At 45.1% G+C, this 19842-nt stretch overlaps 1 protein-coding gene across 1 annotated transcript; it reads left to right on the top strand.

The window, feature by feature from the left end:
* The first annotated feature begins 15493 nt into the window (after window positions 1–15493).
* On the top strand, window positions 15494–16335 carry LOC130298117 (DNA damage-regulated autophagy modulator protein 1-like). Its single transcript, XM_056551012.1, has 2 exons — window positions 15494–15648; window positions 15735–16335. Exons 1-2 carry the CDS (start codon window positions 15524–15526, stop codon window positions 16333–16335), a joined length of 726 nt encoding a protein of 241 aa, XP_056406987.1. The 5' UTR covers window positions 15494–15523.
* The last annotated feature ends 3507 nt before the right edge of the window (window positions 16336–19842 follow it).

The raw sequence follows: 19842 nt of genomic DNA, 5'->3' as shown, positions 1-19842 counted from the left end.
GCCCTGCATAAGTTTGTACAAGAGAAGGTGGGCCAGTCCTTGAGCCTGTCGGTGTGTTCAAAAGTGCACGGCCCACTGGGTAAATGTTGTTCCTGCACAGCCACAACAGGAACTTGGACAGGTCACACCGCTTCCTCCTCCACGCTCTGGCTCCCAGGCAGTTGGTCCTTTTACAGTGTGCGCCTCCTCCACCTCCTCCCCGTGTCCTCGGCCTCCACTGCACGTCCAAATCTCGGTGGCCCTTCATCATACCACGTGTGTAGGGCACAGCGGTGTCAAGCCGTCCTTCACATGGTTTGCCTTGGTGAATGGAGTCACACAGGGGAGGAACTGCTAAAGTTCATTAGGGAAGAAATCCGAGTATGGCTTACTCCACGAAACTGGAAATGGGAACCATGGTGACCGACAATGGGAAGAACATTGTGGCCGCGCTGCGACAAGGAAGTGTGAACCATTCGCCCTGCATGGCACACGTGTTGAATCTGGTTGTCAAGAAGTTCATCAAGTCTTCACCCCATTTGCAAGACGTCCTGACAATGGCAAGTTAACTGTGCATGCACTTCAGCCACTCGTACACCGCCAAGCACACTTCGCTTGAGCTGCAGCATCAGAACGGTATCCCACAACATAGTCTCATTTGTGGCATTGCCACACTTTGGAATTCCACCCTCCATATGTTGGACAGACTATACGAACAAAGAAAAGCCATCACAGATTTTTTGATGATACAAGCAGATAGGAGTACTCCCCTGTGTAACTTCAATGTGAACGAGTTGCAGCTCATACGTGACACCTGCCGTTTGCTGAGGCCCTTTGAGGAAGCCACATTTTTGTTAGTTGCTCGAATAACGCCATGAATGACGTAATTACACTCCTACATTTACTCCAAAAAATGATTGAAAACATGGCTGGTCACGGCAATGGAGACGTTGCACCTACATCAGAAGGCTACATGAGTCCTGTGGGGGATGAACTGGAGGAGGATGATGTGCGGCAGAGCGAAGCACTGTTTACGGTGGATGAGATGGCCGGTGTTTCTGGTCATTGGACAGGAGAGGAGGAGCAGGAGCAGCCAGAGGAGCTGGAGGGTTATTACGAGGGAGGCGAGACAGAGGACCCAGACACACCGTGGCAGTATGCAGTGGAGATGGAGGCAGGTAGTCACAGCGAGTCACTGTCACAAATGGCACGATACATGCTGAGTTGCTTGCGTAGTGACCCCAAAATTGTCACAATTCGTCAGCGCGATGACTTCTGGATCTCCACCTTATTAGACCCTCGCTACCGGCCCAGAATGGGGGCCTTTTTTACACCCACTGAGAGGGAGGACAAACTGACCTACTTCAAGGAGCTTCTACGTAGACGCATAGGCGTGCGCAGCCTATTGCATTAGGGTGTGCACCCTAAAGCACAAACTCACTCTGCGCACGCGTGTGTGTGTGTGTGTATACATACATATACACACACACACTCCTGCTTGAATAGTGTAGGAGGATTGGATCCAGGGCCAGTTTTAGGCTTAGCGTGGCCCTGGGCAAAATCAGAAGTGGGGTCCCAAATGTCGTAATAGTGCACTAATCAGATTAGCACATTTTTGGTCACTTCAAATACCATAAAAAATATCTAAAAAGCAAAAAAAATATGGTACCGATAAAAACTACAAATCACAGCGCTAAAAATTACCCTCATACATCCCCATATACAGAAAAATAAAGTGCTATAGGGATCAGAATAGTACAATTTTATATTTTTGTATTCACATTAGGTTGGCAGCATAGTTCCCCCACATTAGGTTGGCAGTATAGTTCCCCCACATTAGGTTAGTAGTACAGTTCCCCCACATTAGGTTGGCAGTATAGTTCCCCCACATTAGGTGCAGTACAGTTCCCCCACATTAGGTGCAGTACAGTTCCCCCACATTAAGTGCAGTACAGTTCCCCCACATTAGGTGCAGTATAGTTCCCCCACATTAGGTGCAGTATAGTTATAATTGTAGGGAGGAGGACAAGTCTAGAATTTACCATGAGGCTTACGGGACTAATTCTACCCCTGATCTTATATTTGCCAAGGGGTTCAATGGGCGGAGCCAAATTTTTGCCTAAAAAGTGCGTGTTATACGCCGATAAATACGGTATATTGATTGACAAATACAATATGTCTACTTTATATTTTCATCATAAAGTTGACATGTTTTTACTTTTGGAAGACATCAGAGGCTTCAAAGTTCAGCAGCAATTTTCCAATTTTTCACAAAATTTTCAAAATCGGAATTTTTCAGGGACCAGTTCAGTTTTGAAGTGGATTTGAAGGGCCTTCATATTAGAAATACCACATAAATGAGCCCATTATAAAAACTGCGCCCCTCAACGTATCCAAAATGACATTCAGTAAGTGTGTTAACCCTTTAGATGTTTCACAGGAATAGCAGCAAAGTGAAGGAGGAAATTCAAAATCTCCATTTTTTACACTCGCATGTTCTTGTAGACCCAGTTTTTGAATTTTTACAAGGGGTAATAGGAAAAAAAGCCCCCCAAAATTTGTAACCCAATTTCTCTCGAGTAAGGAAATACCTCATATGTGTATGTCAAGTGTTCAGCGGGCGCAGAAGAGGGCTCAGAAGGGAAGGAACAACAATGGGATTTTGGAGAGTGAATTTTGCTGGAATGGTTTTTGGGGGGCATGTCGCCCCTATGGTGCCAGAACAGCAGAAAACCCCCAAATGGCATACCTTTTTGGAAACTACACCCCTCAAGGCACATAACAAGGGGTCCAGTTAGCCTTAACACTAGAGATGAGCGAATCGAAGTTGACGAACCCGAATTTGTTACGAATTTAATGAAAAATTCGTTTCACAACGAATACGAATATCGCCGCGATTCCATCGCACGAATCGCTTCATTAAACTCCATTTTACAGCGTTCCAGGCTATTGGAGACCTAAGATGGCGGATCCACATGTGAGTACATGGGGCAGGGGATTATGGGAGGGCGGGAATGAAGGAAGGCGGTCTGACCCTGAACCACATGTGAGATGCAGCCTATCAGTGTTCACTGACCCCTGTGATGTCACAGGCCCTATATAATCGGCGGCCATCTTGCCTCTCTTCATTTCATCTATGCAGTCAGATGGAGAGGACGGGACTGCGTGTGTGTGAATAGCTCATACCACAGCGTTACACTGCAACTGCTAGTCACATCAGCATTAGGGAAAGGCAGGAGTGCAGAGTGCTGTGCTGTTACTCTGAGAAGGATCATTGATTGCTAAGCCTCCTATTCACGTTATTGAGCATTGCAGCAGAGAGGGGCAGATAGCTGTCAGCTGCCTCATACACATCTCCAAGCTGCCTCAACTTTCTGAAGCATCTTATCTCCTCATTTTTCAGCTCTATTGAGTTTTTATTCTCCACAAATCTTCTGCTGCTCAGAATTGTGTGGCAGAGTGCAATTTAGGGTTTAATCCCTGGATTTTTTTTTTTTTGTGGTTCTGCACTGTTGGGTCCTGCTGCTGTTCAGAAATAAGTCATATTAGTGTGGACTTTAGTGCCTTTTTACCATTTTTCACCTGTTACTCTGTCTCCGTGCTAAATTCAGTGTTATACCACACGTTATACACCTGCCGGTGTATTAAAGAAAAAAAAGGTTTTCCTGCGTAAAAATACGCTTAACCCCTTAAGGACCGGGGCTTTTTCCGTTTTTTCATTTTCAATTTTTCCTTTTTAACTTTAAAAAATCATAACTCTTTAAAATTTTCACCTATAATTCTATATGATGACTTATTTTTTGCATCACTAATTCTACTTTGTAATGACATTAGTCATTTTACCCAAAAATCTACGGTGAAACGGGGAAAAAAAAATATGTGCGACAAAATTTATGAAAAAACACTATTTTGTAAGTTTTGGGGGCTTCTGTTTTTACGCAGTACATTTATCGGCAAAAATGACACCTTATCTTTATTCTGTAGGTCCATACGGTTAAAATGATACCCTACTTATATAGTTTGATTTTGTGTCACTTCAGAAAAAAATCATGAATACTTGCAGGAAAATGTATACGTTTAAAATTGTAATTTTCTGATCACTATAACTTTTATTTTTCTGTGTTCAGGACGCTATGAGGGCTCATTTTTTGCGCTGTGATCTGAAGTTTTTAGTGGTACCATTTTTGCTCTGATCAGACTTTTTGATCACTTTTTATTCACTTTTTTTGTGGTATAAAAAGTGATAAAAAATGCAATATTTTGGACTTTGGAATTTTTTTGCGCGTACGCCATTGAACGTGTGGTTTAAAAAGTGGTATATTTTTATAGTTCGGAAATTTCCGCACGCGATGATACCACATATGTGTATTTTTATTTTTATTTACACTGTTTTATTTTGTTGCTAGGAAATGCTGGTTGATTCAAACTTTTAATTCAGAAGGGTATACCTGAAAGGGTTAACTTTTTTTTTACACTTTTTTTTACACTTTTTTTTTGCAAGCTGATAGGTGCCATAGAGATCAACTTGCAATGGCTGATTTCATTCACAGACTGCTGCCTTACCGTTGCAAGGCAACAATCAGTGAAATCGGTGATTGATTACTCAAGCCTGGATCTCAGGCTTGAAGCATTCAATCAGCGATCAGACTGTAGGAAAGAAGGTAAGAGACCTTCCTCCTGTAGTACAGCTGTTCGGGATGCTGCGATTATACTGCGGCTATCCAGAACAGCTCCCTGAGCTAGCCGGGCACCTTCACTTTCGTTTTTAGCCGCGCAGCTAAACTTTGAGCGCGCGGCAAAAGGGTTAATAGCGCGCGGCACCGCGATCACTATGACGCCGGGCCCGCCTCGATATGATGCGGGGTTACCGTGTAACCCCGCGTTATATCGCAGGAACGGAACACATGACGTAGCGGTACGTCATGTGTCCTTAAGGAGTTAACAGTGGCCTTATCATTGCAAAGGGCCTAAATTCAAGCAAATAGCGTACCATATACTACCTTTTTTTCTGTCTCTGTGCTAAATTCAGTGTTATGCCACACGTTATACACCTGCCGGTGTATTAAAGAAATTTTTTTTTCCTGAGTACAAATACGCTTAACAGTGGCCTTATCATTGCAAAGGGCCTAAATACAAGCAAATAGCGTACCATATACCACCTTTTTGTCTGTCTCTATGCTAAATTAAGTGTTATACCACACGTTATACACCTGCCGGTGTATTAAAGAAAAAAAAAAAGGGTTTCCTGAGTAAAAATACGCTTAACAGTGGCCTTATCATTGCAAAGGGCCTAAATTCAAGCAAATAGCGTACCATATACCACCTTTTTGTCTGTCTCTATGCTAAATTAAGTGTTATACCACACGTTATACACCTGCCGGTGTATTAAAGAAAAAAAAAAAGGGTTTCCTGAGTAAAAATACGCTTAACAGTGGCCTTATCATTGCAAAGGGCCTAAATTCAAGCAAATACCGTACCAAATACTACCTTTTTTTCTGTCTCTGTGCTAAATTCAGTGTTATGCCACACGTTATACACCTGCCGGTGTATTAAAGAAATTTTTTTTTTCTTGAGTACAAATACGCTTAACAGTGGCCTTATCATTGCAAAGGGCCTAAATACAAGCAAATAGCGTACCATATACCACCTTTTTTTCTGTCTCTATGCTAAATTAAGTGTTATACCACACGTTATACACCTGCCGGTGTATTAAAGAAAAAAAAAAGGGTTTCCTGAGTAAAAATACGCTTAACAGTGGCCTTATCATTGCAAAGGGCCTAAATACAAGCAAATAGTGTACCATATACCGCCTTTTTTTCTGTCTCTGTGCTAAATTAAGTGTTATACCACACATAACGTGTATTAAAGAAAAAAAAGTTTTTCCTGCGTACAAATACGCTTAACAGTGCGCTCATCATTGCAAAGGGCATACATACAACCAAGTAGTGTACTATTTAGTACCTGTACTTCTGTCTCGGTGCTAAATTCAGTGCTATTCCACACATTAGTATACACTGGCTGGTGTTTACAACAAATTTTTTTTTTCTGCGTATAAATATGTTTAATAGTGCGCTCATCATTGCAAAGGGCCTACATACAACAGAGGAGTGTACTATTTAGTAACTGTTATTCTGTCTAGGGCCTATATACTTTAAAAGGACAGCCGTAAGTAATCGCCTGCTGCTGTTCTATACCCTCATAAACGCACTGTATGTCAGGCAGGGAAGTGCCAGGACGTGCACAGAGAAGGGGCAGAGGCCTACATACGTCAGGCAGAGTTGGCAGCAGACTTGGGGCGAGTGGCAGCAGGAGTCGCAGCAATAGGCCTGAGCTCCCGTTAACACCCAGCGGTCGTGTCGTCGACCCATCTCTCCTCGTCAATTGGTTTGCACACTCATCCCCATCATCACAAGCGACATCTGACAACCCCAGTCAAGAGTCGGTGGGTTCCTCAGACACAACCCTCAGTTGGCATGGCCCGGGAGCAGTCCCCTTAATCCCATTGCCTTTGTCCTATGCTGTTCCCTCTCCCAAAGAAGTATCTCATGCTTTGGGTTCAGCTCCACTATTTAGCGAGGACGATGTAATAGAGGACAGTCAGCATCTAATGGGCAGCCAAGAATGTGAGGAGACATGCGTCCCTTGCTCCGCAAGGCGGGCAAGTAGTGATGAGGAGAGTGACATGGGAGGCGGTGTTTCAATTGTTCAGGGTCCTGAGGCAGACACTGTTGTGGAACACGAGGAGGACATCAGTGACGTGCACACATCTTTTGATGATGATGAAGCCGATCGCAATTGGGAGCCGGGTGCAGAAGCCGGGGCTTCATCATCATCATCAGGAGAAGAGATTTGCTCTTTGTCTATGAGGCAGCAAGGCGGTAGCACGGTTGGCAATCAGCGTGGTGGTGGCAGTAGTGGAAATTCAGGAGCTAAACGTGCCAGGGGGAGACCACCTGCTTCGTGGCAAGCTACCATTTAGGGAGGTAGTGGAACAGGGGTTCCTGGAGACGGCGCCAATAGCAGTGAAATAGTGCGAACTGCGGGTGGGAAAATCAGCTACTCTGCGGTGTGGTTGTTCTTCATAAAGAATCCGGAGGACCTTAGCGTAGTCACATGCAAAATCTGTGGGCAGAAAGTGAAGCGTGGCCAGGGTCCCAATCTCGGCACCACGGCCCTGCATCAACACATGATTCGCCACCATAAAGCGGCCTGGGATAACCGTGGCTCCGAGGTAGTGGTCCAGCCTGCCGCATCACCCAGTGGCCATCCGCTCCCTCCGTCATCCAGCCAAGGCTCCACCACCTCAGCCGAAGGGAGCATTGTGTCAAACCCTCCTTCTTGCGCTCCTGCTTCTTCCGCTCGCAGTCAGCCATTCCGCCAACAATCGATCGGCGAAGCCATGTCCAAGAGACAACAGTATGCGTCCACTCATCCAACGGCTCAGAAGTTGAATGTGCTCCTGTCCAAGTTGCTGGTGTTGCAGTCCCTCCCTTTCCAACTGGTGGACTCTGCAGCTTTCAGGGAATTGATGGCTTGTGCCGAGCCGCGGTGGAGAGTCCCAAGCCGTCATTTCTTTGCGAAGAAGGCAGTACCAGCCCTGCATAAGTTTGTACAAGAGAAGGTGGGCCAGTCCTTGAGCCTGTCGGTGTGTTCAAAAGTGCACGGCCCACTGGGTAAATGTTGTTCCTGCACAGCCACAACAGGAACTTGGACAGGTCACACCGCTTCCTCCTCCACGCTCTGGCTCCCAGGCAGTTGGTCCTTTTACAGTGTGCGCCTCCTCCACCTCCTCCCCGTGTCCTCGGCCTCCACTGCACGTCCAAATCTCGGTGGCCCTTCATCATACCACGTGTGTAGGGCACAGCGGTGTCAAGCCGTCCTTCACATGGTTTGCCTTGGTGAATGGAGTCACACAGGGGAGGAACTGCTAAAGTTCATTAGGGAAGAAATCCGAGTATGGCTTACTCCACGAAACTGGAAATGGGAACCATGGTGACCGACAATGGGAAGAACATTGTGGCCGCGCTGCGACAAGGAAGTGTGAACCATTCGCCCTGCATGGCACACGTGTTGAATCTGGTTGTCAAGAAGTTCATCAAGTCTTCACCCCATTTGCAAGACGTCCTGACAATGGCAAGTTAACTGTGCATGCACTTCAGCCACTCGTACACCGCCAAGCACACTTCGCTTGAGCTGCAGCATCAGAACGGTATCCCACAACATAGTCTCATTTGTGGCATTGCCACACTTTGGAATTCCACCCTCCATATGTTGGACAGACTATACGAACAAAGAAAAGCCATCACAGATTTTTTGATGATACAAGCAGATAGGAGTACTCCCCTGTGTAACTTCAATGTGAACGAGTTGCAGCTCATACGTGACACCTGCCGTTTGCTGAGGCCCTTTGAGGAAGCCACATTTTTGTTAGTTGCTCGAATTACGCCATGAATGACGTAATTACACTCCTACATTTACTCCAAAAAATGATTGAAAACATGGCTGGTCACGGCAATGGAGACGTTGCACCTACATCAGAAGGCTACATGAGTCCTGTGGGGGATGAACTGGAGGAGGATGATGTGCGGCAGAGCGGAGCACTGTTTACGGTGGATGAGATGGCCGGTGTTTCTGGTCATTGGACAGGAGAGGAGGAGCAGGAGCAGCCAGAGGAGCTGGAGGGTTATTACGAGGGAGGCGAGACAGAGGACCCAGACACACCGTGGCAGTATGCAGTGGAGATGGAGGCAGGTAGTCACAGCGAGTCACTGTCACAAATGGCACGATACATGCTGAGTTGCTTGCGTAGTGACCCCAAAATTGTCACAATTCGTCAGCGCGATGACTTCTGGATCTCCACCTTATTAGACCCTCGCTACCGGCCCAGAATGGGGGCCTTTTTTACACCCACTGAGAGGGAGGACAAACTGACCTACTTCAAGGAGCTTCTACGTAGACGCATAGGCGTGCGCAGCCTATTGCATTAGGGTGTGCACCCTAAAGCACAAACTCACTCTGCGCACGCGTGTGTGTGTGTGTGTATACATACATATACACACACACACTCCTGCTTGAATAGTGTAGGAGGATTGGATCCAGGGCCAGTTTTAGGCTTAGCGTGGCCCTGGGCAAAATCAGAAGTGGGGTCCCAAATGTCGTAATAGTGCACTAATCAGATTAGCACATTTTTGGTCACTTCAAATACCATAAAAAATATCTAAAAAGCAAAAAAAATATGGTACCGATAAAAACTACAAATCACAGCGCTAAAAATTACCCTCATACATCCCCATATACAGAAAAATAAAGTGCTATAGGGATCAGAATAGTACAATTTTATATTTTTGTATTCACATTAGGTTGGCAGCATAGTTCCCCCACATTAGGTTGGCAGTATAGTTCCCCCACATTAGGTTAGTAGTACAGTTCCCCCACATTAGGTTGGCAGTATAGTTCCCCCACATTAGGTGCAGTACAGTTCCCCCACATTAGGTGCAGTACAGTTCCCCCACATTAGGTGCAGTACAGTTCCCCCACATTAGGTGCAGTATAGTTCCCCCACATTAGGTGCAGTATAGTTATAATTGTAGGGAGGAGGACAAGTCTAGAATTTACCATGAGGCTTACGGGACTAATTCTACCCCTGATCTTATATTTGCCAAGGGGTTCAATGGGCGGAGCCAAAGGATTGTCAAAATTAGGTTTTGCCTAGAGTGTCAAAAATCCATGCACCAGCCCTGACTAGACCTCCCACTTGTGTGTATGTTTGCTGGTGTTTATAGGGAGGCATTTCATGTGGATTTGAAAAAAAAATTGTAAGTTGAATGGTAAAACTCATGTTTGTTCTTTACTTGGCAAACAGAAGAACACTTTCACTATAAGATGGGGGCACAGAGGGGGGAATATTCCAAATAGAATTTTTTTTTGCACCAGATTGGTTGAAAAAGTGATGCGGCACCCAGCAAGCTTGGAGCAGTGTGCACGTTGTAGTTTTGGGTCTGCAGCTGTCCCAAAACTAGGACTCTCAGCATGTTGCACCATAATCTAAATTGTACTCCTATATAGTGCAAGATGTGTGGAGTTGTAGTTTTGGTCATCATAGATTGTATCAGGGCATGCTGGGAATTGTAGTTGGTAACTGCACCTCCCAGCATTGCATTCCTTCAAGGAATGCAATGCTGGGATTTGCAGTTACCAACTACAATTCCCAGCATGCCCTGATACAATATATGGTGACCAAAACTACAACTCCCATTATGTTGCACTATACTATAATATAGGTTATATGGTGCTACATGCTGGGGGGAGCTGTAGTTTCGGTTCAGCTGCCGAGATATAGGCTGGAATCTGGATCACGGAAATTTCTTGATCCAGATTCCAGCCTATATCTCTGCAGCTGAACTGAAACTACAGCTCCCCCCAGCATGTAGCACCATATAACCTATACTATAGTGCAACATAATGGGAGTTGTAGTTTTGGGTCAGCTGCAAAACATAAGCTGTATCAGGGCATGCTGGGCATTACAAATAGTAACTGCAACTCCCAGCATGCCCTGATACAATCTTGGTCTGCTCTGCAGCTTTCCCAAAATTAATGCATTGCTTCCCCAGGACTCAGGAGTATAGTGCAACATAATGGGAGTTGTAGTTTTGGGTCAGCCTATGGTTTTGCCGCTGACCCAAAACTAATTTTGGGACAGCTGCAGAGCAGACCGAGATTGTGTCAGGGCATGCTGGGAGTTGCAGTTAATACTAACTGTAATGCCCAGCATACCCTGATACTATCAGGGCATGCTGGGCGTTACAGTAGTAACTGCAACTCCCAGCATGCAACTCCCAGTATGCCCTGACCACACCACACATGCCCAGGCTCACAGCTCAGGACTACATCCCCATCATGTATGATTGTGACTGTCTATTATATGTAGGCTCACAGCTCAGGACTACATCCCCATCATGTATGATTGTGACTGTCTATTATATGTAGCCTACATATAATAGACAATCACACAAGATGGGGATGTAGTCCTTAGCTGTGAGCCTATATATAATAGACAATCACAATCATACATGATGGGGATGTAGTCCTGAGCTGTGAGCCTACATAATGTAGGCTCACAGTTCAGGACTACATCCCCATCATGTATGGCAGCAGGCAAGCAGCCACTTACCGGCACTTGCTGCTGCAGGCCTCTCTTCCTTAGCTGCCCTCTCCAGCAGCCCAGACTCCAGAGCTGGGGGCCCGGGCTTCTCCTGTCCTTGCTCTGGCAGCGGGCCTCTCCTGTGCGGGCTCTCCAGAAACAGTGCGCGCGTGCGTCATGACGTCATGTGCAGCCGTGCACACTGACGCCGGACCCATCAGCCCCCGCACTCTTAAAGTGGCCCCGGGCGGCATGTAAGGTCAGTCAGCGTAGGGATAATGTGTGTAGTAGTGGTCGCGGCGCCGAGCGGGGGGTGGTGGGGGGGAGTGGTGTGTGGGTGGGGGGTCGGGCTGGTGATGTCGGCGAAAAAAAAAAGAGTCCTGCAGCAGCGGGCCGCGGCCGCGGTGATTAGGGTGTGCCTGTGCCTATGCCTTCTGTGACAGCCGGGATCATGCAAAATTACCGGGCGGTCGGGTCCCAGAGACCCGATCAGCCCGGTATCGCCGCAGATCACAGGGGCGATTTCCCTAGCGATTTGCGGCGATCACCGACATGGGGGGCCTACATGGCCCCCCTCGGCGTTAGCCCTGGATCCCTGCTGAAGGATTTCAGCAGGGATCCGCTTGCGATCTCCACCGGGTGAGCGGCGGAGACCAGGAAAAGACCATGACGTATGCATACGTCATGGGTCCTTAAGGGGTTAAGAATATTACTTGGCATTAATATTAATAATATATTACCTTTCTGTCATTGACATTGTGTCCCAGTCACTGCCACACATTAGACTTGTGCACTACAAAAATTTTTGTTTTGTTTTGTTTCGTTTTTTCGTTTTGGAAAAAACTTTTCGCTTCGGCAATATTTTCGGTTTTGATTCTTCGGATACATTCAGTATTCAGTATTCGGGTGTTCGGGGCTGATTTTTTTTTCGGATACATTCGGTATTCGGGTGTTTGGGGTTGATTTTTTTCGGATACATTCGGTATTCGGGTACATTCGGTAAATCTTTTTATTCTTTTTTTGGACTTTAGCGATCCTAAAAAATTATGGAGATGCCTTTTTTATTAAAGTTTCGTAGGGTACCATAAAAAAAATCATAACAAAAAAGATACAGTAGTGATGGAAAAAATTGTATCTAACGAAATGTATCTTTTTTATTATGAAATGTTTATTAATTTTTAAACAGGGATCAATTTATGTGAACGGGTAAAGCACTAAAAATGTAGCCGACAATAATGAAAATGTAGTGTGTGCGTGTTTTTCACTTTTTTTAAAAAAAATATTTTAGGTAGTACTACTACTCCCAGCATGGAACACACTCTTCCATGTTGGGAGTAGTAGTTACCTGTACTAATTGACAGATCGCTGGGGTCCCTTGCGATCTTATTGTATAGATGGGGCGAAAGCTCTTCTATGGTCCCCTGCACTCACGTATATATACACATATTCATATTTCCCGCAGAGCTGTGATATGTCTCGCTACGATATGTCTATTAATGCAGGTACTACAGCTCCCAGCATGGAGCAGAGTGTGCTCCATGTTGGGACTATTAGTACCTGCAGTAAGGGACAGATCCCAGCGGATGTCACTCCTCCTGACACCTTCTGCAATGTCCTGATGTGAATGTCGGGATCAGCTGTTCTCATGGCTACAGAGCCGGGAGAACAGCTGACGCTGAGCCGTAGGTATACATGGTATATCTACTGCCCAGCAAGAACTTACAGTGAGCCTGCAATGTGTATACAGTATACACATTGCTGGCTCACTTAACCCCTTGCTGAGCTGTGCGCTATGCGCAAGCCCAGCAAGGGAAGAGTGAACTTACACTGCTGGACAGTGTAGGTTAACCCTTTGGGCGGTATACACTATATACAGCTATCTATAGATAGCTGTATATAGTGTATACAGAAGACGAAGTCCGCTTACTTCTCTCGAGTACCGGGCAGGTCTGTGTAGCTCCGCCCCTAGTGATGATGTCATTAGGGGGCGGGGCTACAGAAAGGAACAAGGCTAGTTAATCTGAAGCTCTGTTCACATTGTCCGTTTTGTATAATGTGAACAGACCTTTCTGGCAGTGTCTACCCAGACAGGGAGACTCCAGCTGTTGCTAAACTACAACTCCCAGCATGCCCAGACAGCCAGAGGCTGTCTGGGCATGCTAGGAGTTGTAGTTTTGCACCAATTGGTGGCTCCCTGTTTGGGTAGACATTGTATCATGGGTGCTCTCCCCAGCGGACAGCGGCAAAAATGTCATAACCATTTTTTTGTGTTTTTTTTCTTCTCGTTTCAGATCCGTGTATGCAGAGGATTACTGCGGATTCGATGGATTACGGTGGATTATTATTTTTTTCTTTTAATAAAATGGTTAATGAGGGCTGTGGGGGAGTGTTTTTTTAAATAAAATAATTTTTCCAATGTGTTGTGTTTTTTTTTATGAATTTTCAGGGTTAGTAGTGGAAGCTGGTCTTATTTACTGAATCCATTACTAAGCCAGGGCTTAGCGCTAGCCCCAAAAACAGCTAGCGCTAACCCCCAATTATTACCCCGGTACCCACCGCCACAGGGGTGCCGGGAAGAGCCGGTACCAACAGGCCCGGAGCGTCAAAAATGGTGCTCCTGGGCCTAGGCGGTAACAGGCTGGCGTTATTTAGGCTTGGGAGGGCCAGTAACAATGGTCCCCGCCCACCCTGGTAACATCAGGCTGTTGCTGTTTGGTTGGTATTGTGCTGAGAATGAAAATACGGGGAACCCTATACGTTTTTTTATTTTATTTTTTTTAAATAGTTGTAGTTCTGTAACATCTGTCCCTTCAGATTTAGCAATTTTCATGAAATTTTTGAAAATTGCTTCTCTACTTTGAAGCCCTCTAATTTAAAAAAAAAGCAAAAATATGTCCATTTTATGATGCCAACATAAAGTGAACATATTGTACTTGTGAAGAAAAATAAAATTTATTGTGAATATCAATTTTCCTTACAAGTAGAGAGCTTCAAAGTTAGAAAAATGCAAAATTTTCAAAATTTTCATTAAATTTGGGGATTTTTCACCCAAAAAAGGATGCAAGTAACGCCGAAAATGTACCACCAAAATAAAATAGAATATGTCACGAAAAAACAATCTCAGAATCAGAATATTCGGTAAAAGTGTTTTCGCGTTATTAATTCGTAAAGTGACGGTGGTCAGAATTGCGAAAAAGGGCCCAGTCCTTAAGGTGAAAAAGGGTTGCGTCCTTAAGGGGTTAAGAAACACCTTATTTTCTGTGCGCCAATGCAAAATTCTCTAATAGTGCCCCTCCCGAGACTAGACTCTGGATCCGCCCCTGGTTGTGGTTAAACTTTACTTTCCTGGAAAAGTTTCTGAGTTGCCCATAGCAACCAATCAGATTGCTTCCTTCATTTTTCAGAGGCCTTTTCAAAAATGAAAGAAGCAATCTGATTGGTTGCTATGGGCAACAGCACAACTCTTCCTCTGCACTGGTTTTGCTGAATCTCCCCCATAGAGGAAGATTTATCAAAACCCAAAACCTGTCCAGAGGAAAAGTTTCTGAGTTGCCCATAGCAACCAATCAGATCGCTCCTTTAATTTTTCATAGGCTTTTTCAAGAATAAAAGAAGCAATCTGATTGGTTGCTATGGGCATCTCAGCAGCTTTTCCACTGGTCAGGTTTTGATAAATCTCTCTCTATGGGGGAGATTCATCAAAACCAGTGTAGAGGAAGAGTTATGCAGTTGCCCATAGCAACCAATCAGATTGCTTCTTTCATTTTTGAAAAGACCTCTGAAAAATGAAGGAAGCAATCTGATTGGTTGCTTTGGGCAACTCAGAAACTTTTCCAGAAATGGAGGATGCTAACTTTTTGTATCTTATATGGAATTATTCCTATATTCATACATTTTGGAATCATCGATCTTATTGAAAAAAGGTATAACATTAAGATCGAACGAGACCCTTAGAGGCTTATCCTTGGAGATGTCGGGGAGTCTATATATAAGAAAAGTTTAATTAGACTATTTCCTTATGCAAAGGTGCTGTCCGGGCATGCTGGGAGTTGTGGTTTTGCAGCGGTTGGGGGTTCGCAGCTTAGAGACCACTGCTATAGAGGGTGCAAATGTATCCGAGCCCTGGAACTCAAATAATGTGAAATATGAGATGATCAAAATGGAGCCCCTGCGCTAATTACTTGGGTTCTGGGGTCTGTAAGGTCCATAGTAGAAACATCAGGTTCTGTCCATAGCAGATACTAAATCTTGGCAGCTCTAAGAAACAAGCAGTCATCGTGACATCAGACATGTGATGTCATAGACAGCTGGAGTCCTGACATCCCACTGACAGCCGCCCGAGCCTTCATTCTGTAGATTGGTACAGTGCGATTAGCAACTTCTATTTCTTCTTCTTGACTGAGATGGAGCTAAAAGGTTTGGGGTTCGTCCCCCTTCTGTTGGCGTTTTGGTGTGCGGCCTGGCTTGCCACCAGCTACATCGTGACGGTCGTCCTCGGCCATGCCGCCTCGCCACTGATGCACATCAGGTAAGATAAACAAGCACAAGATTCTTATTTCATGGGTTGGGAGTGAGGAAATATCCACAATAACATTGGTTTCTTTTCCTTCACAGTGACGTGGGAAATTTCTTTCCCGAAAACATATTATTGAGAATTGGTTTCATAGGGACATCCATTGGCACTTTGGTACTAACCTTTCTTATTTATAAGTATATGGTTATGCATACTGAAGAGTTCAGGGGTCATCAGGTCCTGATCCAGAGGATCCTGCTGGCCATTGTGTGGGCCTCCTGTTTTGGTACAGCTGTCATGCATGTATTGTCCCCCGAAGAATATCCCAGGATACACTTTGTCAGCACGATAATTTCCATTACATGTGAAGCCTTATACTACCTTGGGCAGTCCATCCAGATGTATAAATTACCAGGAGCAAACAAAGTCATCCGCCATAGTAGATGCACCTGCTGTGGCCTGACTTTTACCTGCGCAATTTTCTACTTTGGATATAAAACATTACAGGAATTATTCTATGATGATGAAGACTGGGACGAGATCCGTGAAATCACCACCATAATCATCGAGTGGGTGATGCTTCTACTGATCCTGATAAACACCGTGACCTATTATTCCACCATGCAGAGGTTAATGTTAACCGTCTCCAGGAACAGCTGCAAACTCTCTCTTAGAGTAAGAATTGATGACTGCGGGGTGTAGACCTCCACGGGGGCCATCAAGTGGACTTCTGGGAGAGATACTGCACAGGACACGGAAAAACCATAAAAAAAATAATATGAGCTGGTAATATTACCTATACAAAAAATTAAAAAAAATTTTAAAAAAATATTGGTGTATGACGTGTAATACCTACCGTATATACTCGAGTATAAGCCGAGTTTTTCAGCACCATTTTTCTTGCTGAAAACGCCCCCCTCGGCTTATACTCGAGTGATCTCTCCGCCTGTCAATCCCTTTTCAGTGGTCTTCAACCTGCGGACCTCCAGATGTTGTAAAACTACAACTCCCAGCATGCCCAGACAGCCATCGGCTGTCTGAACATGCTGGGTGTTGTAGTTTTGAAACCTCTGGAGGTCCGCAGGTTGAAGACCACTTCGGCCTTCGTCATCATCCAGGCCCCCCCCTCTTTTGTTTTGTACTCACCCCCCCAGTTTGGGTGAGCTGGTCCGGGCCATCTATGCTGCAGGGACCGTCCGGTGGGGAGGGATACTCGTTCCGGGCTGTCCATTTTCACCGGAGGGCTCTCTTCATGCGCAACGTCCCTGTGCGTCGTCGTCAAGGCAACATCACTAGGACCAGCTCACCCTAACTTCCTGCCGAGGGGAGGTGAGTACAAAACAAAAAGGCCACAGTGGTCTTCAACCTGCGGACCTCCAGAGGTTTCAAAACTACAACTCCCAGCATTCCCGGACTGTCCGGGCATGCTGGGAGTTGTGGTTGTGCAACATCTGGAGGTCCGCAGGTTGAAGACCACTGATGAAGGGATTGACAGGCGGTGATGATGAAAGGGAGGGGGATGATGATTAAGGGGGGGGATGATGATGAAGGGGGGGGATGATGATGAAGGCCGCAGTGGTCTTCAACCTGCGGACCTCCAGAGGTTTCAAACTACAATCCCAGCATGCCCAGACAGCCGATGGCTGTCCGGGCATGCTGGAGGTTGTAGTTTTGCAACATCTAGAGGTCCGCAGGTTGAAAACCACTGATGAAGGGATTGACAGGCGGTGATGATGATGAAGGGGGGGGGATGATGACGGGGGTCTGGTTGATTACATGGGGGGATGATGTATTTCCCACCCTAGGCCTATAGTGAAATTAGGGGCCTCGGCTTATATTCGGGTCGGCTTATACTCGAGTATATACGTTAGAAAACCAGAATCATTATAACCTCCCTCTGCATTACCCTGTTTATTATTTTCCAAGCAAGCACTTTGTTCTAATTCGTCCACTCTCTGGCGTGCTCCTTGTATAAGGGGTTTGGGATACACTTTTTGTTTAAAACGATTCTCCAGGTTATCTAGTTGTTGCTGGCATTTTTGTGTGGAAGAACAATTCCTCCGGATTCTTTTCATTTGACTTAATGGAATGATCTTCTTCCATTGTTTCCGATGGCAACTGTTAAAGTCGAGGTAGTTCCTTAAAATAGGTGGCAGTATGCGAACAGCCATCCTGAATATAGATATTTAAATCCAGGGACTAAAATGTTTTTGGGGGACTGATGCAGCTCTGCCTTTGGCAATCTCTGGCTCTGCCATAGCGCTTTTTTTGAAGGGGCGTGTCGGCTGCCGCTTCGTCTGGTTGTCAACACGCGCTATCTGGCCAGCGAGCCAGGGCCCCGTACAGGAGATCGCGGGGGCCCCCCAGCGGTCAGACCCCTCCCCCGCAATCTGAAACTTATCCCCTACCCTTGGGATATTGGATGTTTTTCAGCACTGGACTACTCCTTTAATTGCCTCCAAAATGAAGTTCCTCTAATGTATTTTTTTTCGGTCTTTATGTACCTTAGGTAGAAAATAAACATAAGGTACATTTAGGTTGGGGTTAAATATATATCATGTTTTTCCCTCTTAACTCCTTGGGGACGGAGCCCATTATAACCCTAAGGACGGGAGCATTTTTTGCAATTCTGATCACTGTCACTTTAAGCATTAATAACTCTGGGATGTTTTTACTTTTCATTCTGATTCCGAGATAGTTTTTTCATGACATATTCTACTTTATGTTAGTGGTATATTTTTGTCGATACTTGCATCATTTCTTGGTGAAAAATTCCAAAATTTGATGAAAGAATTGAAAATTTTGCATTTTTCTAACTTTGAAGCTCTCTGCTTGTAAGGAAATCAGACATTCCAAATAAATTATATATTGATTTACAAATACAATATGTCTACTTTATATTTGCATCATAAAGTTGAGATGTTTTTACTTTTGGAAAACATCAGAGGGATTAAAAGTTCAGAAGCAATTTTCCAATTTTTCACAAAATTTTCAAAATCAGAATTTTTCAGGGGCCAGTTCAGTTTTGAAGTGGATTTGAAGGGCCTTCATATTAGAAATACCCCATCAATTACCCCATTATAAAAACTGCACCCCTCAAAGTATTCAAAATGACATTCAGTAACCCTTTAGGTGTTTCTCAGGAATAGCAGCATAGTGAAGGAGAATATTCAAAATATTCATTTTTTACACTCGCATGTTCTTGTAGACCCAATTTTTGACATTTTACAAGGGGTAATAGGAGAAAAAGCCCCCCAAAATTATAACCCAATTTCTCTCGAGTATGGACATATCTCATATGTGTATGTCAAGTGTTCGGCGGGCGCAGTAGAGGGCTCAGAAGGGAAGGAGCGACAATGGGATTTTGGAGAGTGAATTTTGCTGAAATGGTTTTTGGGGGCATGTCACATTTAGGAAGCCCCTATGGTGCCAGAACAGCAAACACAAAACACATGGCATACCATTTTGGAAACTACACCCCTCAAGGCACGTAACAAGGGGTCCGGTGAGCCTTAACACCCCACAGATGTTTGACGACATTTCGTTAAATTCGGATGTGTAAATGAAAAAAAACATTTTTCACTAAACTGCAGTTTTTTCCCCCAAATTTACCATTTTTACAAAGGGTAATGGGAGAAAAATCTCCCCAAAATTTGTATCGCAATTTCTCCCGAGTACGGAGATACCCCATATGTGGCCCTAAACTGTTGCCTTGAAATACGACAGGGCTCTGGAGTGAGAGAGCGTCATGCGCATTTGAGGCCTGAATAAGGAATTTGCAGTAGGGGTGGACCCGGTTACAAGGATGGGGCTTGTCTCCACCAAAACCCTACAGCAGTGTTTACCAAACAGGGTGCCTCCAGCTGTTGCAAGACTCCCAGCCTGTCAGGACAGTCAATGGCTGTCCGGCAACACTGGGAGTTGTGGGTTTGCAACAGCTGGAGGCGCTGTTTAGGAAACACTGCCGTATGAGACGTTTTTCATTTTTATTGTGGGGGGGGGGGGTGACGTGTAAGGGGGTGTATGTGTAGTGTTTTACTTTTTATTATTTGTTAGTGTAGTGTTTTTAGGGTACATTCAATTCCTTGAAGGAAACCCACTGTAAACCCACCCGTGTAAATGTACCCTGTACATTTACATGGGGGGGGGGGGGGGGGGGCGCGCCCCAAACCTTCAGCTGTGGCAAAATGACAACTCCCAGAGTGCACT

This window comes from Hyla sarda (genome assembly GCF_029499605.1).
Source record: "Hyla sarda isolate aHylSar1 chromosome 1 unlocalized genomic scaffold, aHylSar1.hap1 SUPER_1_unloc_22, whole genome shotgun sequence".
Classification (NCBI taxonomy): Eukaryota; Metazoa; Chordata; class Amphibia; order Anura; family Hylidae; genus Hyla; species Hyla sarda.
The sequence above is the reverse complement of the archived record's forward strand: the minus strand, read 5'-3'. Positions and strand labels throughout refer to the sequence as shown.